General features: G+C 44.4%; 1 protein-coding gene across 1 annotated transcript in view; it reads left to right on the top strand.

Moving 5' to 3' along the window:
- Positions 1-25,023, top strand: part of LOC139283976 (formin-binding protein 1-like) — a 40,766-nt gene that overhangs the window by 2,552 nt on the left and 13,191 nt on the right. The window contains exons 4-14 of the mRNA XM_070904094.1: positions 325-472; positions 10,347-10,409; positions 10,623-10,718; positions 13,123-13,137; positions 13,981-14,109; positions 15,627-15,773; positions 18,645-18,821; positions 18,978-19,169; positions 19,291-19,305; positions 19,430-19,539; positions 20,015-20,147. Coding sequence (XP_070760195.1) covers positions 325-472; positions 10,347-10,409; positions 10,623-10,718; positions 13,123-13,137; positions 13,981-14,109; positions 15,627-15,773; positions 18,645-18,821; positions 18,978-19,169; positions 19,291-19,305; positions 19,430-19,539; positions 20,015-20,147 — 1,225 coding nt within the window. The remainder of the gene's footprint in view (positions 1-324; positions 473-10,346; positions 10,410-10,622; positions 10,719-13,122; positions 13,138-13,980; positions 14,110-15,626; positions 15,774-18,644; positions 18,822-18,977; positions 19,170-19,290; positions 19,306-19,429; positions 19,540-20,014; positions 20,148-25,023) is intronic.

Genomic DNA, 25,023 nt, shown 5'->3' with positions numbered 1-25,023 from the left:
TATGTCCCTTTCCATTTCTTTCCATTGAGACTCATAGTCAAGTCTACACCAACAGGGGTCTGAGTTGAGCTGCATAAAAATGTTCCCCAAGATTTGGTAAAGCCATTCACCCCTTACTTTTAGGTAGTTGCAAATAGTACCATTAAAATGTTAATGATACCCATCCATAGTGATGATAATAAACCCCCCAGGTGAACATTGACTCAGAGCTGACAGGTGGATGCTTGGTGGAGGTGGAGTTTAATAAAATGTTATATGTACAGCAGCTTAAATGTATCTGATTGGTTGTTATAGGTAGACCTGGTGTCTGATTGGTTGTTACAGGTACACCTGGTGTTTGGCGTTTGCTGCGACTCTCCGTCAGCTGAATGAACTTTCGGTTCAGAGAGAAGAACTCGCTGAAAACCTGAACACACAGATCGTGTCTGAGCTGACCAGGTACACACAGGAGCTGAAGACTGAGAGGAAGACTGTGAGTAAACAAACAAACACACACAAACACACACACACGCACACACACACACAGGAGCTGAAGACTGAGAGGAAGACTGAAAGTAAACAAAATAACACAAACAGATAAAAGGGAGTTGGGGAGTGATCACAGTAAATTTATGCAGAACAGTCACATCATCCGGCTGTACTCCGGCTAAGCTCCGGCTCAGTCACGGCTCCGTCATTGTTTCAAGAAGCGTCTGTTGTTCATCACAAACATTTTTTGATATAGCTTACAGTTATTTAAAAGGAAGAAAGAGCAGGAGGAGACTGAACGGACAGACCTCCATCTCCTTTCTCTCTCACTGACTACAAACATGACAAACTAGTTTACTTGTGTGTGTATGTGTGAAGTCAAAGTCAGACACAAAAGAAATACATCATTAAACATTAATTTGTAATAAGTTATAAATACTGGTATTAATGTACATTCACAAGTGAATTTTAGGCTGCAGAGAGTCGAGTTGCTCTAACAAAACTAAATGGAGAGAACCGAATAGAAGTGGGAGAGAAAGTATTCAGATCCTTCACTGAAGTAAAAGTACTAATACCACACTGTAAAAATACTCTGTTACAAGTAAAAGTCCTGTATTAATCTATTATATGAATCTATATTTAATTATATGGTTAGATTATTATTACTGGTGCATTAATGTTTAAACAGCATTTTACAGCAACATATTTTCTGTTAGCCTAACCATAACTCCTTCATGTGTAACACTGTATAATATTTTATCAGCTCGTAAATGTTGTCGTAAAGTAAACACAATGTAATGGCTGTAGAATAATGACACCATCTAGATTCATTTACTATAAGCCTCGATTTCACTGTGCAGGTCTGACTGCCATGGGGTTTGATTTCCCCAGAAAATTAATGCTCGACTTACGGCCCAAAGGAAGTGCGTCAACCACTACAACCAAAACAGAAAGAGGATAGCGTTTATGCTTTCCCTGGTAGCTATTGGTAGCTATCCCCATGTTGCGGATGGTGGAACAACCGGAGTAATTGTGGAAACTCAACTCAAAAAGAAAGAGAGTCCCGTTGACTGAGGAGGCAAAGAAGGCAAAGAGGGAGAATAAAACAAGAGTAAACCTCGAACGGGCATTCATTTGAGGGAGAGAGCTCCGGGACTTGAAAAGGTTCCAAACCGACATTCAGTTGGCATTCTTTCTACTTTCTATTTATTTCTGATTGATGACTTATTTTCATAGTCCTAAACTCTCCCTCACCCTGACTACCTGCCATCACATGTCCACTCCTGGTCACTTCCGGTCTACACCAGCAAACCTCTCCCTCCCCTACAAACCCCAGTAGCTCCCCATTTTGGTTAAGATTGCCTACAATCCACTTTAATCTCAATTCCCTGTGTTCCTTTGCCAACTCTGCCCAAGCAATTGCAGTTGTCTCTTCTTAAAGTGAGGCCACTTGTAAACAGATCCCCACTAGTTTCTCTGGCTCACCTCCTTCTACAAGGGAACTGTTGAATAATTTCAATAATACATGTTCCTCCATTTTAGATAAAATCGCTCCCTTCAAGACCATAAAATCCAGTCGCCTCTCAATATCCTGGATAAATGATAAAATTCAGGAGCTGAAGCGAAAATGCCCCATGGTGGAGCGTTTGTGGACACCAGCAAAACTCACAGTTCACTTGGAACTTCTCAGGTCTCTAATTAACACGGAGGGAAAAAAATTGAAAACATTGTGAGCTGTGTCATTGATCCAGATCTCAGGCCAGATATTAGATGCCACCCCTGAGAAATGTGAATAATTTCTTCCTTCTTTACTCAGAAGATCTCAAAGCTCAGAAGCTTGATTTCTCCCCCAGATTCTCCAATTACGGTTGAGAAACCCTGTGCAGTTTACCTCGGTTTATTTAAATGACTTATTGCTGTCAGCTGATGCAGCCCATGAATGCATTCTTGTACTCCAAAAGCAATGGCCTATGCTGGGTCCAACCCTCCTCTCTATTTACATGCTTCCTCTTTGCTGTTTTATACGCAGTCATGATTACTTACAAAGCCCTGAGAGGCCTCGCCCCACGTTATTTATCACATCTTTTATTGCCTTATGTCCCTTCCCGCCCCCTAACTCCTTGGATGCTTTGCTGCTTGTTGTTCCAAGGTCCAGGTTGATTCATAAAGGTGATAGAGCCCTTGCAGTCGGGGCTCCCAGACTTTGGAATGACCTGCCAGTGGAAATCTGTTAAGATCACAGAGGAGACCCAAGCACAGGACACGGACAAGTCGATATTTTTAGGTAAAGGAGTTTATTGTGATGAGGAGGCTAATGAGAGGGAGATGGCTGGGAATGGGGATCCGGCGTGTTCAGGGGAAAATGACGGAGATGAGCTGGGCTGGTGGAGTGGTGGGCTGGCAGGCAACAGACGGACAAGCTTGAAATGATCCTGAACACAGAGAAGGCAGGTTAGTACATGAGAAAACATTAGCAATAGGTTGCTACTGAGTATATTAACAACCTGAAGTGTAACTACCACTGAGGTTGAAACAACAATCTGGCGATAAGTGGATGAAAGACCGGGGTAGATATATTGCAGGCTGATGAGTTGATGGGAGGCAGGTGAGCAGATTGCAGGCAGGTGTGTGAGAGGAGCAGGGCCGGGAAGCAGGAGAATGAGGACCATGGGTGAAACAAGTGTCTGATCCATGAATTAACCACTAAATGTTCTGGTTCAATGGCAATTTGTATTGCCGTCCTCTTCATCATGCTTTTCACATTTTGACATCATGAGACCAAGACGACACCTAACAATCGATCAACAGGACCTGGCCATTGCGAGGCTTCAAACGGGATGTTCTCAGAGGGAAGTTGCCACTGGGCTTAGAGTGTCACAGAGTGTCATCAGCAGGTTGCAACAGAGACACAGAGAGACTGGAAAAGTCACAGAAAGGCATAGAAGTGGATGTCCTTTGGCCACATCCCATGCTGATGACCGCTTCATTGTGAACAGTGCCCTGCGGAACCGGATGGTGAATGCCACTCAACTCCAGGCACGTTTAAGGGAGGTGAGAGGCACCCGAGTGTCACGTCAGACCATTCGAAACCGCTTACATCAGCATGGTCTGCGTGCTAGACGACCTGCAAGGGTACCTGACCACACCACCAGGCACAGGCGTCATCGTCTTGCATGGGCCAGGGAACATTTGCGCTGGACGAGGAAGCAGTGGGCCTCAGTGCTGTTCTCTGATGAAAGTCGATTCACGGTGAGCAGAAATGATGGCCGCCAATGCTGTTGGAGACGTCAAGGAGAACGCTATGCATCAGCCACTGATGTCACCAGACGAGCCTTTGGAGGTGGTGGTGTTACAGTCTGGGCAGGTGTGTCTAGTCAATACAGAACTGCCCTACACCTTGTGAATGGTACTGTGACAAGCCGTTACTACCTGAATAACATCATTAACCCAGTCATTGTGCCTCTGCATGAGCAGCACAGGCCTGATTTCATCTTCATGGACGACAATGCCCCAGCTCATCGAGGTTGCATCATCAGGGAACGGCTGCTGGAGGCTGGGGTACCTCAAATGGAGTGGCCTGCACTTTCTCCAGACCTGAATCAGCTCAGTCGTCGTGTAGAGGGCCGTAACCCCGCACCCCAGAACCTCAATGACCTGAGGGCAGCCCTTCAAGAAGAGTGGAATGCCATGCCTCAGCAGACAATAAGTCGACTTGTGAACAGCATGAGACGTCGTTGTCAAGCTGTAATTGATGCTCAAGGACACATGACAAGTTATTGAGACATTGACATTTTTTGTTGTGGTATACCCACCACTGGGTGGCATGGTGACGCAGTGGTTAGCACTGTCGCATGGGAGGTAAAGCTGGTTAGAGTGGGTTGTGGGTTCGATCCCCGGCTGCCCCCGTCATGTCGAAGTGTCCTTGAGCAAGACACTGAACCCTAAGTTGCTCCCGATGGAGACCAGCACCTTGCATGGCAGCTCGGTCGCCATTGGTGTGTGAATGTGTGAGTGAATGGGTGAATGAGACTTAGCTGTAAAGCTGAACCGTGAAGGTTGAAAGGCGCTATGTAAGTGAGATCATTTACCATTTACTGTTGTTAGCTTTTGTTTCAAAAAATTGTTTGAGATGAAGAAATTACCATTGCATGCTTCTACTTAAATGCCCTACTTTCATGATATAATATCACTGTAGCATGAACTTTTTACATTTTCCATAAATTTCCCCCGAAAGTCAAATGTCCCTAACTTTTTGTGAGTAGTGTATATATACCCACATATATATATATATATATATATATATATATATATAAACTACATATGTATATATATATACATATGTATGTATTGTACTGTTGTGTATGACTGTATATGTATTGCACTGAAAATTTTAAGAATAAATAATAATGAGGTATGTATGTGTAGGAGCAGGTCCAGATTTCCAGTCTGTTTCTTCTGAGAGGGAGGAGTTGAACAGTTTGATGGCCACAGGCAGGAATGATTTCCTGTGGCGCTCTGTTGTACATTTGGGAGGAAGGAGAGAGTCCTCCTCCATCCTCATGGAGAGGATGTGAGACATTGTCCAAGATGACCCGCAGCTTGGACAGCATCCTCCTCTCTGACTCCACGGTCAGAGAGTCCAGCTCCACCCCCACAACGTCACTGGCCTTGCTGATCAGTTTATTGAGTCAGCATGCAACAGCATAGAGGATAGCACTGGCCACCACAGACTCATAGAACATCCTCTGCCGCCTCAGAAAATAAAGACGGCTCTGGCCCTTCCTGTAGAGAGCATTAGTGTTCTTTACCCAGTCCAGTTTATTGTCAGTGTGAACTCCCAGGTACTTGTAATCCTCTACAATGTCCACACTGACCCCCTGGATGGAAACAGGGGTCATCTGCACCTTGGTCCTCCTCAGATTCACAGTCAGCTCCTTAGTCTTTGTCACGCTGAGCTGCAGATGGTTCTGCTCACACCATGTGACAAAGTTGTCCACAGCAGCCCTGTACTCATCCTCATCACCCTTACTGATACATCCAACTATTGCTGAGTCATCAGAAAACTTCTGAAGATGGCAGGTCTCTGTGCAGTAGCTGAAGTCCGTGGTGTAGATGGTGAAGAGGAAGGGAGAGAGGACAGTCCCCTGCGGGGCCCCGGTGTTGCTGACCACTCTGTCTGACACACAGTGTTGTAAGCTCACATACTGTGATCTGCCAGTCAGGTAGTTGACAATCCAGGACACGAGGGGGACATCCACCTGAACTGAAGGGGGTCCAAGTGTGGCTTGAGCAAGGGCTGGAGCTGCTCCAGGACTAGTCTCTCCAGGGTCTTTATGATGTGGGAGGTCAGTGCCACGGGTCTGTAGTCCTCGGAGCCACTGGGACGCGGCATCTTCAGCACAGGAACGAGGCAGGGCGTCTTCCACAGCTCGGGGACCCTCTGAAGACTCAGGCTCATGTTGAAGACATGGTGAAGTACTCCACATAGCTGGGGAGCGCAGGCTTTAAGCACCCTGGGGCTGACACCATCAGCTGTCTCCTAACATGGTCAGCAGTGAAGCACACTGTAGAGGTGACCGGTGGGGGAGGGGTGGAGTCGTCAGGTTGAAGAGTGCTGTCAGCCTGGGGACTGGGGAACGAGGTGTGAGGAAAGCTCTCACAGGGGGGTGGGGGGGGGAGTGGAAAAGGTGAAGGTTGGAGGCAGACAGCAGAATAGTCGGGGGGGTGAGCAGGGCCCACAGTGTCAAATGTGTTGAAAAACAGATTCAGTTCGTTGGCCCGGTCCACATTGCCTTCAACTCCTCTGTTGTTGGTTGGCCTGTAACCCGTGATGGTCCTCATTCCACTCCAGACCTCTCTGATGTTGTTCTGCTGGAGTTTCCACTCCAGCTTCCTCCTGTACCTCTCCTTAGCCTCCCTGATCTTTACCTTCAGCCCTGCATTGCTCTCACCTCCTCCCTGTTGCCAGCTCTGAAAGCCCTTCATTCAGGATGGCCCTGATGTCCTTTGTCACCCATGGCTTGTTTGAATAACAATGGACAGTCCTTGCTGGGACAGTGGAGTCCACACAGAAGTTGATGTAATCCGTGATGCACTCTGTGAACCCATCAATGTTCTCTCCATGCGGCTCACAGAGTGCCTGCCAGTCAGTCACCTCAAAACATCCCTGAAGTGTCTCATAAGCCTCCTCCGACCATCTCCTCACTGTCCTTATGGTTGCAGGCTGGCTCTTCACCAGAGGCACATAACAGGGGTTGAGATGCACTGGGTTGTGGTCTGACCTACCCAGAGGGGGGAGGGGAGAGGAGCTGTATGCATCCTTCGCGTTAGCATACAGCAAGTCCAGGGTCCTCTCCTCTCTAGTAGGACAGCTCACACACTGAGTGAAGGTGGGAAGTGTCTTAGCCATGGTGATGTGGTTGAAGTCACCGGAAATAGCAATGAATGCATTCGGGTGTTGAGTCTGTAAATGGGCTATGGTGGAGTGAATGACGTCACACGCCGACTTTGGGTCGGAAGTAATTCCAGTGTTAAAAAAGTACCAGAACTCTCTCCACCAGCATGTTTGGAGAGGGCACAACTTCAAAAGTCAGTTTCTTAAAAAGTACTGAGTTACATAAAAGGAATAAAGGAGAAAAGTAATAAAAAACAAGAAAACAAACAGGAGCGACTGTAACAAGCTGCATGCACAGTCAGTACATGCGCAGTAATGCGCCGACTGTGCATTAGTGCGCATGCGTAAGTAACAAAATGGCATTGGGTTTCAGAACGTTGCAGACCAGTGAATTGCAAGTAGTTGCAAGTTTCTCGTCTCATCCCAAATCTTTGATCTGAACTGTACTCATCACCATTCACTTAACTGAAGCTTCAGTCCTGTTGCTATGGTTACCTGCAGGTTTATATTTAATTCAATTCAATTCAATTCAATTTTATTTATATAGCGCCAAATCACAACAAAAGTCATCTCATGACACTTTGCAAATACAGCAGGTCCAGACCGACTCTTTATAATGTTATTACAGAGACTAACAGTTCCCACCATGAGAAGCACTATGGAGACAGTGGCAAGGAAAAACTTCCTTTAAGAGGCAGAAACCTCGAGCAGAACCAGACTCTAGGTTGGCGAGAGAGAGAGTGACAAAGAGATAAAGAGAGAGAGAGAGAGAGATGCAGAGACACAGACAGGCAGAGATGTATAGCAGCAGTAGCCATAGCAACTATAATTATAATAATAATGGAAATATGACAGACAGAGAGAAACACAGACAGACAGACAAGTAGAGATGTATAGCAGCACCAGTAATAGCCATAGCAACTATAATAATAATGGAAACATGACTAATAATTGTAGTTACAGCTGTAATAATAACTGAAATATGATTGATAACAGCAACAACTTTAATAGTAACATAACTATGACTAATAATTATAACTGTAGTGATCAGAGTCAAGCGGGCCCATGGCAGCAGCAGCCAGGCGGACCAGGACCACGATCCACAGGAACCTGTGAGATGAGAAAGCACAAAGAAACTCCGGGAAGATAAAAAGTTAGTAACATGCATTGGAGGGAAAATGAATGTGTAAAGATGGAGAGGGAGAGGAGGAAATCATGGGAAGTCCCCCAGCAGTCTAGGCCTATAGCAGCATAACCATGGGTTGGTCTAGGCAGGCCTGAGCCAGCCCTAACTTTTAGCGTTATCAAAAAGCAAAGTTTTAAGCCTATTCTTAAAAGTAGAGAGTGTGTCTGCCTCCCGAACCCAAAGTGGGAGCCGATTCCACAGGAGAGGAGCTTAAAGGACATGTTCTGATCAAAGACTACTCCGAGATTCCTCACGGTGGCATTGGAGGCCAGTGCAATGCCATCTAGAGTAACAATATCCTTAGATACTGTATTTCTGAGGTGTTCAGGGCCAAGAACAATGACTTCAGTCTTGTCCGAGTTCAACGTCAGATAATTGCAGGTCATCCAGGCCATTATGTCCTTAAGGCATGCTTGGAGCTTACCTAACTGATGAGGTTCTTCTAAAAATGTATGGAGTGTTTTCTAATAATATCTCCTAAAGGAAGCATATATAAGGTGAATAATATTGGTCCAAGCACAGAACCTTGTGGAACTCAATGACTAACTCTGGTGTACATGGAGGATTCATCGTTAACGTGTACAAACTGAGATCGATCTGATAAATACAACTTAAACCAGCTTAGTGCAGTTCCTTTGATGCCAATTAAATGTTCCAGTCTCTGTAATAGGATATGATGGTCAATGGTGTCGAATGCAGCACTAAGATCTAAGAAAACAAGTACAGAGACAAGTCCTTTGTCTGATGCAGTTAGAAGGTCATTTGTAACTTTCACCAGTGCTGTCTCTGTGCTATGATGAGCTCTGAAACCTGACTGAAAGTCCTCAAGCAACTTATTGTCATGTAGAAAGTCACATAGCTGGTTGGCGACTGCTTTCTCAAGAATCTTGGAGAGAAAGGGAAGGTCAGATATACAGTGCTTAACAAATTTATTAGACCACCTGTCATAAAAATGAGAAAACACAAATATTTTAGAAGTCTGTCAAAAACTTGTTTCAAACTAAAAATTGTATTGTTATTTATTAGGCAAATAACAAACTGGAACAACTAAATAGTCCTTATTCACATATATTAACCAAAGATCTTAATATTTTGTATGACCTCCTTTGGCCCTGATAACAGCTTGCATTCTTGCAACCACAAAACAAATTTTTCTGTTCAGGAATGCAAGTAAATAACTGTAATTTGGCATCTCAATCAAAAAATAATAATGTGTTTTACTTTTTTTCAGCTTTTTTGTAAAACAGTAAATTTGAGAATTCATGGATAACAACAATAATTATATTTTAGCATTAAAGATATCATTTTGATCAAAGAGCTTGGCTTGCACATACTGGTGGATTAACCATTACAGAAACATGAAATATTTTGGTAATCAGCAATACTGTTAATTTAGGGCAGCGGTGGCAAACACCTTACAATGGGTGGTGGTCTAATAAATTTGTTAAGCACTGTAGGTCTATAGTCGGCTAAAACCTCTGGATCAAGAGTGGGCTTTTTAAGAAGATGTTTAATTACAGCTACTTTAAAGGACTGTGGTACGTAGCCTGTTAATAAAGACAGATTGATCTTGTCTAGTAAAGGAGTGCTGACTAAAGGTAAAACCTCTTTAAGCAGCCTAGTTGGGATGGGGCCTAAGAGACAAGTTGATGGCTTAGATGAAGAAATGGTTTTAGTTATTTGGTGATAGTCAATGAGAGAAAAGCAATCTAAATATATATCAGGTTTTACAGCTGTTTCTGAGATTCCTGTGTTTGAAGGTAAGGTACCACCTAAGGACAGGAGGTGATCAATTTCACCTGTTAATTTAGAACAGGTTAAACTGTTGACCACAACACACATCTGATTCGAACCGAAAGCTGCCAGCCAATCAGAGAGCAGGAAGGTTTCTGTGTCTCATTCATTATTTCTGATGGAACAGAAACAAACGGACACACAGAAACACACATACACTTACAATGTCATACATCCAACCGATCAGGCAGCTGAAACCAAAGCAGCTGTTAGTGGATACTGAAAGAGGCGGTCTTGGCGGTCTATGGATTCAACCTTCGTTCCTCCTATGTTTTAATATCTGATCCTCCAGAAAACCCCCCTAAAACAATAACTTTTAAAACCAGAATACAAAGTTAGTTCGCAGAGGAAGAAGACGCACACAGTTCACATTACCTTTCGCAATTAAAGTACCTGTTGGTGCACTGCTTTAAAGTAAATGTTCTCAGAATTCACATTTAAGTATGGACACATTATGAGGTCACCAGTATGTTCAGGGCTGACCAGTTTGTGTTTTTGTTGCAGCATTTCCAGGATGGCCGTCGTGCCCAGCAGCACATTGAGAGCTCCTGGAAACAACTGGAGTCTGTGAGTGACCTCTGATACTGCCCAGTAACACATCTGACCCCCAAATGAGTTATCTGGCTACACCAACCCCATAGATGTAAAATAAAAATGACACTTTTCTTTTCCCTTTTTTTCCAAATATACTGACTGACTACTGTCAGTTGAAAGAGGTTAAACCCTGTGATGATGTGTTTTGATTTGTTGTTTTGATGGTTACTTGTTGTTGTTGTTCAGAGTAAACGTCGGTTTGAGCGGGACTGTAAGGAGGCGGAGCGAGCTCAACAAGTCTCTGACAGAATCGACCTCGACAACAAGACGGATGGAGAGAAGGTGGATGAATATAAATATAGATATACACGCTGATGAGTATACCTGAGAGTGTTAGTACATTATTGGTTTGTCTACTTCACACTAGTTCTGTTGATAGAGTTAATCCATCTGAAACAAAAAAAGCAGAATATATTACACTGGAGGCCTTTACTACGAAGCAAGTTCAACATACCCAGGATGTCTTTTTGTTATCTGGCTACACCAACCCTAGCAATAGAAATTCCGCTCAGCGGTCACAAGATGGTGTTTATCAACTTGGTAAATCAACCCAATCTAGCCATGAGCGTGTTCACATGAAAGGGGCAGGGTTTGCAGCATCTGACCAATCACAAACATGGACCCGTCTACTGGCAGCAGACCGGCATATTTTACAAACAGAGCAAGAGCTTGTAGTTCATAAATACGATTAATTCATGTGCTTATGTTATCTTGTGGAAAGCTGTTAGCTAATGCTAGCTAAACTGTTACTGTGGTAATTAAACTGCTTAAGTGCAGAGGTGCTTCTTCTTCTGGTGCTTTTGTCAGTTACCAAACAGCTTCAGGTGGGGAGGAGTGAAGGTGGAAGAAGGATGTCGTCTGTTAGGCTGGTCTGGGAGGACGCACTGAAGACCGGGGTGGAGGGAGACTCAGTGTGGGGGGTTCCATCTCAGGCGTGTTTCCACCCAAGCTTATTACAGGCCACCGAAAGAGTCAGATTAAATTGAGCTGAGTTGACTATGGGCTTGACAGAGATCATTAAGATTGTTGTGGCTGTAAGCCTGAGATGACCAACGGCAAAGAACCTGGATGGTTTGATCTGAGACGCCCAGTCTGGCTGCTGTGGATGCGGCACAAATGCAAAAGGAATGGCAATGGTAATGTGGGAAGGATTGCACCACCTGTTGTTAACAAGAACGGCAAGCCCCCCTCCTTTACGCATACCGCTCTCGGTGCAATCCCTGTCGGCCTGGACAGTCTGAAAGCCATAGATGGAGATGTTGTCATCGGGAATGTCCTGGTGCAGCCATGTCTCCGTAAAGCACATTAAGCTACACTCCCAGTACTCCCTCTGACTCCTGGCCAGCGCCGTTAGCGCATCCATCTTGTTTGCCAGCGATCTCACGTTGCCCATGATGAGAGAGGGGAGACACGGCTTATATCTCCTCTTCTCCATAAGCCTCTGTTGTCTCGACCCACCTCTCTTCCCGCCTTGCCTCGTTCCTCCTCTGTATCCTACGAGGAAATGTGTTTTAAGAGTAATGAGACTCTTTCTCTGAAGCGTCATGTGAAGCGCTGTCCGTTTCTAATGATGCCGGCTCAGCTGGATCGGCCAGCGTCTGTCGTTACAGTTATGTGGCAGCCAGGTGAATGCTTGTAATTTTATTGCTGTCGTAACCAGTGATGAAGCAGGATATAGTCTATATATACCCTCACTGGGTCCGTCCGGTACCACAAACACACACCCACTTCACCACATGAAACAATAAGGGCTCCATTTTCAGCCACTGCGCCGTGTAATAGTGCATAGAACCTCATATGCGCCCCAGTGGCACCGCACAGTAGAACACCTGACATTCTCTGTGAGGGAATGAAGGCGGGAGGGAAAAAAGGCACCTGACAGGCACGAGGGAGAGCGCATAAACCAATCAGCTGATATTAATCACTCTGACAAAACACTCAGTACTGATGTTCAAGTTCTTCCGTCACCTCATTTAGGCCTCTGTTCACTATAGCTACAAAGAAAATATGTTTTAGTCATTGACCAGTTGGAAATGAAAAGGAGGCTGAGAATCACCAAGTTGAATTGCCTGTGGTGGGGCCCTTTGAGTTGTTGGATGGGGCTCTTGTGCTGCCGTGTTGGCTATGAAAGAAAAGGGAGGAGCAGAAGCCGTACTGCTGTAAGTGGCTGAAGGAAGTGTGGAGGAAGAGATGTACATGGGAGTTTTGTGAGGCCTGCTAACACAGGGATGAAAAGAAAGCTAAGATTACCTGAACTAGTTAACTTCATTTACATGCAGCCCAGAAAACAAAGATGGATTATAATAAGATTTATGATCTGACCAACAGAGACTCAGATATGTGACAGAGTGTAAGGGAAAGAGTCTTCAGTCTCATCTGGATTTGATCATATACGAGACTCTTGAAATGAAAAGTGGAAATAGGGTCAATCCCACTGACCAGTGGGGGGTCCCAGCTGTTTCACCTTTTTAGAGTCGTTTATACCTGGACAGTTGTTAGTCATGTCTCCAGGTGTTAATGGGTGTTAAACTGTCTGAGGGAGCTTGGATTGACAGTACTGCCTAAAGAAGAAGAGAGTTTTTCAGATGAGAAGACATTTGTTTTCAATAAATCTAACTAATCTCAACCTGTCTGTCTGTCTGCCTGTCTGTCTGTCTGTCGGTCGGTTGGTCGGTCTGTCTCTTAGCGCTGCTCACTGAAGGTAAGGTCCTGTCACACATTTATTGGAAACTCTATTTATGTATTCCCTTTTTCATTTTTTATATTTGTATTTGAGCAGATGTTTATTTTTAATAGAACAGTCTATACTGTAAAAACTACAGTTTCTGTTCTGGGAATAGTTCAACATTTTGAGAATGAGGAGTCAGGATGGGGTTAGCTTAGCTTAGCATAAAGACTATAAGCAGGGGGAAACTGCTAGTCTGCTAGTCTCTGTCCTGTCCTACCAACACCTTTAAAGCTCACTGATTAATTACTCCCAGTAGACCACGCACACTGAAATGGACAATCCACATATTTCTGAATGTATAACAAATGGTGCAATATCTACATCTCTCTATGTGCAATACAGTATAATTCCTTTACCTTTTTTTGCACTGTGAATTTGTAAATTATAGTTGTTTTTTTAGTAGCTTTTTTATATTTAACAGTCTTTATTGTTTTTATTTATTATATCTTGATTTTTCTTACTTATGTCTCTGCTATTGCACTATCCTGTATGCTGCTGTAACAGTGCAAATTTCCCCGCTGAAGAATTAATAAAGGATTATCTTATCTTAATGTGTTATATCTTGTTTCTTTAATCCAGACAAATGAGAAAAACACAGTTTGTGGTTTTAGATGGAGTTACTACTGAACTATTTCTTGTTGAACAACAGCCGGAGTCTTCACCTAACTTCCCCTAAAACCACAAACTGTGTGCTTTACATTTATTGTTTTTATTTGGATTAAATACAGAGATACAGCATGTTAATCACTGAGCTGGGGAGGTGTTGGTAAATATATTTGGTGTAAAACTGTGTGTTTTAATGTTTGCTGGTTTCAGGCTCGTCAGACGGCTCAACAGAAAAAGCAAGCTGCTGAAGAGTCCAGAAAAGACTATGTTACCAGTTTAAACCAGTTTAACCAGGACCAGCACCAGCACTACCACACACTGGTACCAGTTATATACCAGGTAAACCAACATTACCACACACAAATAGTTATATACAAGTTAAACCAGCACTACCTCAGTGGCACCAGTTATATACCTAACCCTAACCAGTCCAACAAATTAAGATAACATTTTATTTCCAAATTCCAATTAAAATCTGTCTTCAAATATGTGACAGTGTCATCAGCCCACTATGCTCTATGTTAGTGGCTCGGGGCTAACATAGGCTCAGTCACCAGAGACCAACAGACAATAGAGTCTTTACATGCAGAAGTCGGCAGATGCATTTTACACAAATACAGAAAAACACCAACAGATGAATGTAGGGTTGAGGCAGATACACACTGATTGTTAACACTCAAATGTTTTAATCACCTTAAATCCAGCCCCCTGACACCCTCCAGACCAAAGCCCCCCAAACCCAGGACCTGAGCCTTGAAAAGATGTCAGCTGGTGCTGAGACTAACTGCCCTCCCCCTCAGACCAGTCTCACAACAACACTGCTCTCCAAACACCAACCAGAGGAAACCAAATTATAACGCAACAGATCAGGATGTTATCTGGTCCCAGAAAGAGATTCTGATGTGGCAGAATACCTCTCTACTGCCAGAGAGAGACAGCAGAGACAGATCCTGACCAAGTCCAGGATCAGAGACCACAAACTGGCCACCAACAAACAAACATGGCACCCACAAGAAAACAGAACATGTGGTCACTGTTAGACAGTGAGGCTGGGACAGAGATGCTTCTCCTCCTACAGGGTGAAACATTGAATGACATATGGAACATTTACTTTAACAAGTTAAACTCTGTCAGTTCACATGTGAAGAGTTTAATGAGCTCTCAACATTAACAATACTCAGAGGAGGAGACAGGACACACACACACTCACACTTACATTAATTAAAAATAAAACATATATACAGTATATATATAGGTGTATATATTCATTGAGTGAGAGAGAGAGAGAGAAGGTACAGTAGTACCACACACGTTCCATATAGAGATGTAAAGTAATAGTGTTAATAATATAAATATTGATAAAGGCAATAATAATTGCAATTATAATAGTGATAATAGCATTTATAGCAGTGGGTGTTGAGCAGGAACATGGAGGCAGCAGGTGGCTGCAGTCATAGATCCAGAATATCCTGCAGAAAGCAACAGAAGGAGAGAGGAGAGGGAAGATGTCCAGTCAGTAACATGCATTAATAGATGAAAATGAGTCCAGATGGAGAGGGAGAGGAGGAGGAGAGGAGCTCAGTGCATCATGGGAAGTCTCCCTCAGTCTAGGCCTATAGCAGCATAACTAAGGGCTGGTTCAGTGTTCACCTGGGCCAGCCCTAACTATAAGCTTTGTCAATGAGGAAAGTCTTCAGCCTACTCTTAAATGTGGGGAGGGTGTCTGCAAGTAGTACCACATACTGGTCCCAGTTTTATAGCAGGTACATCAGCACTACCACACACTGGTACTAATTGTATACAAGCTAAACCTGGACTACTAGGCTCAGTATAAGGGAGTGTATCTGTGTCTGCAGCGTATTCAGGACATGGAGGAGCGGCGGATCGAGAGAATCTGTGAAGCGATGCGTTTGTCAGCAGAGGCTGAGAGAAAAGTTCTTCCTGTTGTGAGTCGCTGTCTGGATGCCATGATGGACGCTGCTGAGGGCATCCAGCCCAGGATGGTGAGTCTCCTCTGGGCTGAAATCGGGTTGTTTTGGGGTAGACTTTTGGTTGTTTGTTGGGCAGAGATTTGATCAGAGATGCTGAAGAGTCTCTGGATGTTTTGAGACTGTTGGTTATGAAAAGAACCAGAGGACGAGATCACTATCCTCAACCTCCATCCAGGAACATTTGTATATAAAGTGCTGGACTGGAGTCCTTTGTTGAACATCACGGAGATACTGGAGGTCTCAGAGGAGTTTGTCTTTCCAGAAGTTTCAAAACAAAACAAGGGGCTGCATTAGTGGGGTGTTGTTTGATTGACCAGTGACACAATGCAGGACACTAGAACATTTCACAGAGGGTTTTAATACTATGAGACAACAGTTTACATTGGAAAGTTATTATGGTGGCTATAATTTTATTTTCCGTTGTGATGATCATCAAGCAAATCTTAGAGAAGACAGGCACCAAGAATATGTGCTTACATTTATTTGATTTACCAGAATCAGAATCAGAAACTGTTTATTGCCAGGTAACATACTGTACATTACAAGGAATTTGCCGTGGTCTGAAGGTGCTATTGTTTTGACAACAAATAAGTAGATTATAAAAGGTAAAATAAGAATAAAAATAAAAATAAGATAAGATAAATAACAAACAGTGCAGTGACCAAAATAAGGTAAAGTGTCCAGATAAAGTGTCCAGTAGGGGGTGGGTGCGTTAATGTAATGCAGGGGGGACAGGGGTGATGTGCGTTAATATAACGTATAACTTATGTTTGTGTTCGGTGGGGGGGGTCAATGTAGGTTTGTCAGGTTGACTGCAGAGGGGAAGAAACTGTTTTTGTGGCGGGAGGTTTTGGTCCTGATGGACCGCAGCCTCCTGCCAGAGGGGAGGGGGTCGAACAGATGGTGTCCGTGGTGGGAGGGGTCAGCAGCGATCTTCCATGCTCTCCTCAGGGTCCTGGAGGAGTACAGGTCCTGAAGAGATGGGAGGTTGCAGCCAATCACCCTCTCTGCAGACCGGATGATACGCTGCAGTCTGCGTCTGTCCTTGGTGGAGGCAGCGTACCAGACAGAGATGGAGGAGATGAGGATGGACTGTATGATGGCAGTGTAGAAGTGAACCAGCATTATTTGTGGCAGGTTAAACTTCCTCAGCTGCCTCAGGAAGTACATCCTCTGTTGGGCTTTCTTGATGAGGGAGCTAATGTTCCGCTCCCACCGGAGGTCCTGGCTGATGATGGAGCCCAGGAAACAGAAGGACTCCACCGTGTCCACTGGAGAGTCACACAGGGTGATGGGGGCGGGTGGGGCTGCGCTCTTCCTGAAGTCTACAACCATCTCCACTGTCTTTGAAGCGTTAAGCTCAAGGTTGTTGCTGTTGCACCAGGTCACCAGATGGTCAATCTCCCACCTGTAGGCAGACTCATCCTCTCCAGAGATGAGTCCGATGAGGGTGGTGTCGTCCACAAACTTCAGGAGCTTGACGGACTGGTGACTGGAGGTGCAGCTGTTGGTGTACAGGGAGAAGAGTAGAGGAGAAAGAACACAGCCTTGAGGGGAGCCAGTGCTGATCGTCCGCGAGTCTGAGACGTGTTTCCCCAGCTTCACGTGCTGCTTCTTGTCAGACAGGAAATCTGTGATCCACCTGCAGGTGGGGTCAGGCACGTTAAGCTGGGAGAGCTTGTCCTGAAGAAGAGCCGGGACGATCGTGCTGAAGGCAGAGCTGAAGTCCACAAACAGGATCCTGGCATAGGATCCTGCGGAGTCCAGGTGCTGGAGGATGAAGTGTAGAGCCAAGTTGACGGCGTCGTCTACAGACCTGTTGGCTCTGTAGGCGAACTGCAGGGGGTCCAGCAGAGGGTCGGTGATGGATTTGAGGTGGGACAAGACCAGGCGTTCAAATGATTTCATGACCACAGAGGTCAGGGCGACGGGTCTGTAGTCATTTAATCCTGTGGGCCCTGTTTTTTTGGGGACGGGGATGATGGTGGAGGCCTTGAAGCAGGCTGGCACGTGGCATGTCTCCAGTGAGGTGTTGAAGATGTCCGTGAACACTGGAGACAGCTGATCGGCGCAGCACTTCAGGCAGGATGGGGAGATGGAGTCTGGTCCAGCAGCTTTCCGGGGGTTTTGTCTCTTGAAGAGCTCTCTTTCAAGGACAGACAGAGGTGTCGATGCTGGAGGGGGGGGGGCACTGTGGGGGGCAGCTGTGGTGGTAGGAGGTGTGAGAGTTCAGCCCCAGGTGTGACGAGGGGGTTGGGGCTGTTGGGCTGGAGCTGGTGGGTGATGGTGTGGGGGGTGGGGTCAGGACTGTCCCATTGTCTTTCAAAGCGACAGTAGAAGTTGTTGAGGCTGTTGGCTTTGGATGTTATTTCATGTTTCCATTGAAAAAGCTCTTGTTGTCTGAATGCAAATGGAGTGGAGTCACAGTTTACCATCATGACAAACAAAGACTTGAGCTTGAAGGTTCTTTTTTGATATTAAAAACACCAGCTTGATGGAAAAGAATCTCAGGACTGTCAAGCAAAGTAAAACATCTGTATCTAAGCTAGATCTCTGTTGATAACCATGGTAACAGAGTGGGGCCGCTTATGCAGGGAGTGTTGGGAAGGAAATGCAAAAACAGGGCCTGGCTCAAAGAGTGGCAGTGGGAGATGCTGGTATTGGCCTCTCATTTAAAAAGTACATTCAGTACATCATGATCATTTATTTGACGTAGACAAGGTCTGCCAATACAAAGTCATGGGACATTGTGTTGACAATTTGTTTGCCAAACTCCAACAAGAATGTTTTTATTTCCTGCAGGAATCACTGAGGGATGTAAAGGTCAAAGGTCAGATCTGTTACTGTGTGTGTGTGTGTGTGTGTGTGTGTGTGTGTGTGTAGGACACCCGACAGGTGGTGGAGGTGTATAAATCAGGCTTCGACCCTCCAGGTGACGTTGAATTTGAGGACTACAGCGCCACCATGAGGAGGAGCATCTCTGAGTCCAGTTACCTCGACAACCGAACTGAGGGGCGGAGACACAGCAGGAAGCTATGGCCCTTCATACGGAAAAACAAGGTACGCAAATACACACATATATCTATATATACACACAATGCAAGTACACACACACACACACACACACACACACACGACAATGACATACACCTAGAGGAGTCACCTGGCTGTACTGACCACTCCTCTCTCTCTCTCTCTCTCTCTCTCTCTCTCCAGCTGTTGACTCTCCTCTCCTCCCCCCGGCAGCCTCCCCCTCCACCCCCGACATCACCTTCACCTGGGGGCGTGGCCAACAATTCCCAGTCCCCGCCCCCTGCTTCTAGAGAACCAATCACACAGCGGCTGAATGACCTCATGACCTCTGGCTCCAGAACCAGGAAGCAGTGTCTGCGTAGCCTCAAGAGAGGGGTACACACATGTATATGTACACACACACGTATATGTACACATATACACACAGGTATATGTTAACTCAGCTGTGTTTTTTAATGTTGTCACGTTTTCTTCACGCTCCTCTGTGATTGGACAGCTGTCACTCAAACTGGTCAGTATCACACCTGTCTCTCTGTGAGATCATACAGGTGTATTAAACCACATGATGTTTACTGTCATTATCAGTGTGTGTAACTATAATGTTATATAATACAATATATAATAAACTGGCTTAGGGCTCCGGTCCTGCAGACTGCAGTCACCTTCCTCCTGAACAGAGACGAAAGAAACTTCAAACCAGAATCAACAACATCAACCAGGAAATCCAGAGAGAGAGAGAGCAGAGGCAACACACACACACACACACACACACACACACACAGTCGTGTTTCCATCTTTTCAGAGAACATTACATTGACTTACATTCCTTTCCTGGAGACTTATCCTAACCCTAACCCTTTGACTGGAGCTCTTTAAATTACGCCATCTCATTGTGTCCTCTTCCTCTGTGATGGTTTAATGGCAGCGACTGGAGAATTAGCTCTACCAGCTGTTTATCTCCATCAACCAGTGAACTCACGCACAGCTGCAGTGGATGAAACAAGTAGCAAGTCACATTTTCTGGAGAGTTAAAGTTTGACTGTTGGTCACAAACTGTCACTGTTGTTCCTTTGGATAGAAACTAACATGGAAATATGAAATCTGTTGAGTTCAGGCTGAATATCTGAAGAGCGCCATCTTTCACATCTTGTGATGTTTCTAAATGTGTGTATTATTTCCTCTGTGTGTTGTGTATAATTATGTTTTGTGCGTGGTTTCAGAGATGCTCTGTTGAAGATGAGGGAGGTGTATGAACGAAGTCCTCAGATGGGCGACGCCGGCAGTTTGGAGCCTCGATTGGAGGAAGTGAAAGAAAGTCTGCAGAAACTGGAGGACGAGCTGAGGAGGAACCAGGTTTATACTATAAATACGATATATGTACACTGTATATACACGCAGTACAGAATGAAGTGACACAGAGTCTGCAGAGATTGGAAATACTGTATACACACAGTATACACATGCTATATATACATATAGTACACACACAGTATACACGCACACAATGGATGGTGTAAGAGCCAAAAGAACTGAGCATATTTTTGAAATAGTTAATTTGTAACCTAGAAAATGAAGGTGATTTAGTCAGACAATGTGCGTAGCTTGGAAGCATATACAGTGCTGTGAAAAAGTATTTGCCCCTTTCCTGATTCCTTATTTTTTTGCATATTTGTCACGCTTAAATGTTTCAGATCATCAAACAAATTTTAATATTAGATAAAGATAACCCGAGTAAATACAAAATGCAGTTTTTAAATGATGATTTCAAAAAAGCTATCCAAACCTACCTGGCCCTATGTGAAAAAGTAATTGCCCCCTAGACCTAATAACTGGTTGTGCCACCCTTGGCGGCAACAACTGCAATCAAGCGTTTGCGATAACTGGCAATGAGTCTTTTACATCGTTGTGGAGGAATTTTGGCGCACTCTTCTTTGCAGAATTGTTTTAATTCAGCCACATTGGAGGGTTTTCGAGCATGAACGGCCTGTTTAAGGTCATGCCACAGCATCTCAATTGGATCTAAGTCCGGACTTTGACTAGGCCACTCCAAAACCTTCATTTTGTTTTTTTTTAAGCCATTCAGAGGTGGACTTGTTGGTGTGTTTCGGATCATTGTCCTGCTGCATGACTCAAGTGTGCTTGAGCTTGAGGTCTCGAACTGATGGCCGAACATTCTCCTTCAGGATTTTCTGGTAGAGAGCAGAATTCATGGTTCCATCAGTTACGGTAAGTCGTCCAGGTCCTGAAGCAGCAAAGCAGCCCCAGACCATCACACTACCACCACCATGTTTGACTGTTGGTATGATGTTCTTTTTATGAAATGCTGTGTTAGTTTTACGCCAGATGTAACGAGACGCACACCTTCCAAAAAGTTCAACTTTTGTCTCTTCAGTCCACAGAATATTTTCCCAAAAGTCTTGGGGATCATCAAGATGTTTTTTGGCAAAAAGGAGACGAGCCTTTGTGTTCTTTTTGGTCAGCAGTGGTTTTCGCCTTGGAACTCTCCCATGCATGCCATTTTTGCCCAGTCTCTTTCTTATTGTTGAATCATGGACACTGACCTTAACTGAGGCGAGTGAGGCCTGCAGTTCTTTAGATGCTGTTCTTGGTTCTTTTGTGACCTCCTGGATGAGTCGTCGATTCAATTCAATTCAATTTCAATTCAATTTTATTTATATAGCGCCAAATCACAACAAAGTCATCTCATGACACTTTACAAAATAGAGCAGGTCTAGACCGACTCTTTATAATGTTATTACAGAGACCCAACAGTTCCCACCATGAGCAAGCACTTTGGCGACAGTGGCAAGGAAAAACTTAAAAACCTTTTAAGCGGCAGAAACCTCGAGCAGAACCAGACTCTAGGTGGGCGGTCATCTGCTTTGACCGGCTGGGTTTTAAGGAGAGAGAGAGAGAGAGAGACAGAGAGAGACAGAGACAGAGACAGAGAGATAGACATAGAGACACAGATAGACAGACAGACAGATAGGTAGGCAAAGATGTATGGCAGCACTAACAGTAGAAATAGCTGTAATATTAGCTGAGATTAATAATAGGAGCTTTAATAGTGACAGAACTACGACTAAACATAATAACTGTAGTGATGAGAGTCAGGCAGGCCCATGGCGGCAGCAGCACCCAGGCGTACCAGGACCACGATGCACAGCGACCTACGAGTCGACAAAGCACAAAGAAACTCCGGGGAAGAAATAAAGTTAGTAACATGCATTGGACTGTGATGAATGTGCAAAGATGAAGAGGGAGAGGAGGAAAGCTCAGTGCATCATGGGAAGTCCCCCAGCAGTGTAGGCCTATAGCAGCATAACTAGGGGGCTGGTCCAGGCAGGCCTGAGCCAGCCCTTAACTATAAGCGTTATCAAAAAGCAAAGTTTTAAGCCTACTCTTAAAAGTAGAGAGTGTGTCTGCCTCCCGGACCCAAACTGGGAGCCGATTCCACAGGAGAGGAGCTTGATAGCTGAAGGCTCTTGCTCCTGTTCTGTTTTTGGAGACTCTAGGAACCACAAGCAGCCCTGCATTCTGGGAGCGGAGTGCTCTAGTGGGGTAATAGGGTACTATGAGCTCTTTAAGATATGATGGTGCCTGACCAGTAAGAGCTTTGTAGGTGAGGAGAAGGATTTTAAACTCTATTCTAGATTTTACAGGGAGCCAGTGCAGAGAAGCTAATACAGGAGAAATATGATCTCTTTTCCTGGTTCCTGTCAGTACACGTGCTGCAGCATTCTGGATCAGCTGGAGAGTCCTCAGGGACTTATTGGGACAGCCTGATAATAAGGAATTGCAATAATCCAGCCTAGACGTGACAAATGCATGGACTAATTTTTCTGCATCTGTTTGAGACAGGATCTTCCTGATTTTTGCAATATTACGGAGGTGAAAAAAGGCAGTCCGTGAAGTTTGTTTTACGTGGGAGTTAAAGGACATGTCCTGATCAAAGACAACTCCGAGATTCCTCACGGTGGCGCTGGAGGCCAGGGCAATGCCATCTAGGGTAACAATATCCTTAGATACTGTATTTCTGAGGTGTTCAGGGCCAAGAACAATAACTTCTGTCTTGTCTGAGTTCAACATCAGATAATTACAGGTCATCCAGGTCTTTATGTCCTTAAGGCATGCTTGGAGGTTGGCTAACTGATGAGGTTCTTCTGGCTTGATCGATAAATATAGCTGGGTATCATCTGCATAGCAATGAAAATGTATGGAGTGTTTTCTAATAATATCCCCTAAAGGAAGCATATATAAGGTGAATAGTATTGGTCCAAGCACAGAACCTTGTGGAACTCCATGACTGACTTTGGCGTACATGGAGGATTCATCGTTAACATGTACAAACTGAGATCGATCTGATAAATACGACTTAAACCAGCTTAGTGCGGTTCCTTTGATGCCAATTAAATGTTCCAGTCTCTGTAATAGGATATGATAGTTTTAGAGATAGTTTTAGTAATTTGGTGAAGGTCAATGGGAGAAAAGCAATCTAAATATACATCAGGTTTTACAGCTATTTCTGAGATTCCTGTGTTTGAAGGTAAGATACCACCTGAAGACAGGAGGTGATCAATTCTGTCTCTAATAGTTAGAATTTTATCATTAAAGAAGCTCATGAAGTCATTACTGCTGAGGCTTATAGGAATACATGGCTCAATAGAGCTGTGACTCTCTGTCAGCCTGGCTACAGTGCTGAAGAGAAACCTGGGGTTGTTCTTGTTCTCTTCTATTAATGTTGAGTAATAGGCTGCTCTGGCTTTACAGAGGGCCTTCCTATAAGTTCTAAGACTATCTTGCCAAATTAAACGTGATTCCTCTAGTTTGGTGGAGCGCCATTTCCTTTCAAGTTTCTGCACTGTTTGCTTTAATTTGCGGGTTTGGGTGTTATACCATGGAGCTGACTTTCTTCGTTTTATTATCTTCTTTTTAAGAGGGGCAATAGAGTCAAGTGTCAATCGCATTGAGCCTGCAGCACTGTCAACAACATTGTCTATTTGAGAGGGACGAAGGTTAGCATAGGAGTCCTCAGTTGTATTGAGACATGGCATTGAATTTAATGCCGATGGAATCACTTCCTTAAATTTAGCTACAGCACTATCAGATAGATATCTGGTGTAGACTTTTTTGCCTAATGGCGTGTAGTCCAGTAATAGGAATTCAAAAGTTATTAAATAATGGTCCGATAACAAAGGATTCTGTGGAAAAACAGTTAGATGTTCAATTTCAAGTCCATATGTCAGAACCAGGTCAAGGGTGTGATTAAAACAGTGAGTGGGTTTCTGTACCCTCTGACAGAAGCCAATCGAATCCAATAAAGAGGTAAATGCAGTACCAAGGCTATCCTTATCAACATCCACATGAATGTTAAAATCCCCTACGATAATGACTTTGTCTGTTTTAAGGACTAAACCTGATAAAAACTCTGAGAATTCAGATAAGAATTCAGAGTATGGACCTGGAGCGCGATAGACTATAACGAATAAGACTGGCTTCAGTGTTTTCCAGGTTGGGAGTGAGAGACTCATAACGAGGCTTTCAAATGAGTTATAATCCAGTTTAGGTCTAGAGTTCATCAACAGGCTTGAGTCAAAGATGGCTGCAACTCCACCTCCTCGGCCGGTGCCTCGAGGGATGTGAGTATTAGTATGACTGGGCGGAGTGGATTCATTCAGGCTGACATACTCTTCATGACACAGCCAGGTTTCTGTCAGACACAGTAGATCAATATGATTCTCTGATATTAGCTCGTTTACTAATACAGCTTTAGATGACAGAGATCTGATATTTAACAGTCCGCACTTAATTTTCCTATTGTTTTGGCCTATAGCAGTAGTGCTCTTAATTTTTATGAAGTTTTTATTAATGACTCCTCTCCTGTTTAACTTTGGTTGAATTAATTTAAGTGGTCGGGGGGCAGACACAGTCATTATGGGGTTTTGGGTGGGTAACTGCTCTAATGGAAGCGCAGAGAAGCGTGTAGGAATGCGACTCTGCCTCCTGGTCTGGACTCTGGGTTGTCACGGTTTTGGTTCACTAATAAAGTCGGTCAGATTTCTAGATATGAGAGCCGCTCCATCCAAAGTGGGATGAATGCCGTCTCTCCTCATCAGACCAGGTCTCCTCCAGAAAGTCCGCCAATTATCTACGAAGCCCACATCGTTTGCTGGACACCACCTCGACAGCCAGCGGTTGAATGATGACATGCGGCTAAACATGTCATCAC

This window comes from Enoplosus armatus, chromosome 4 (genome assembly GCF_043641665.1).
Source record: "Enoplosus armatus isolate fEnoArm2 chromosome 4, fEnoArm2.hap1, whole genome shotgun sequence".
In the NCBI taxonomy this organism is placed as follows: Eukaryota; Metazoa; Chordata; class Actinopteri; order Centrarchiformes; family Enoplosidae; genus Enoplosus; species Enoplosus armatus.
Note: the sequence above shows the minus strand (reverse complement) of the source record. Positions and strands in the feature narration are given on the sequence as shown.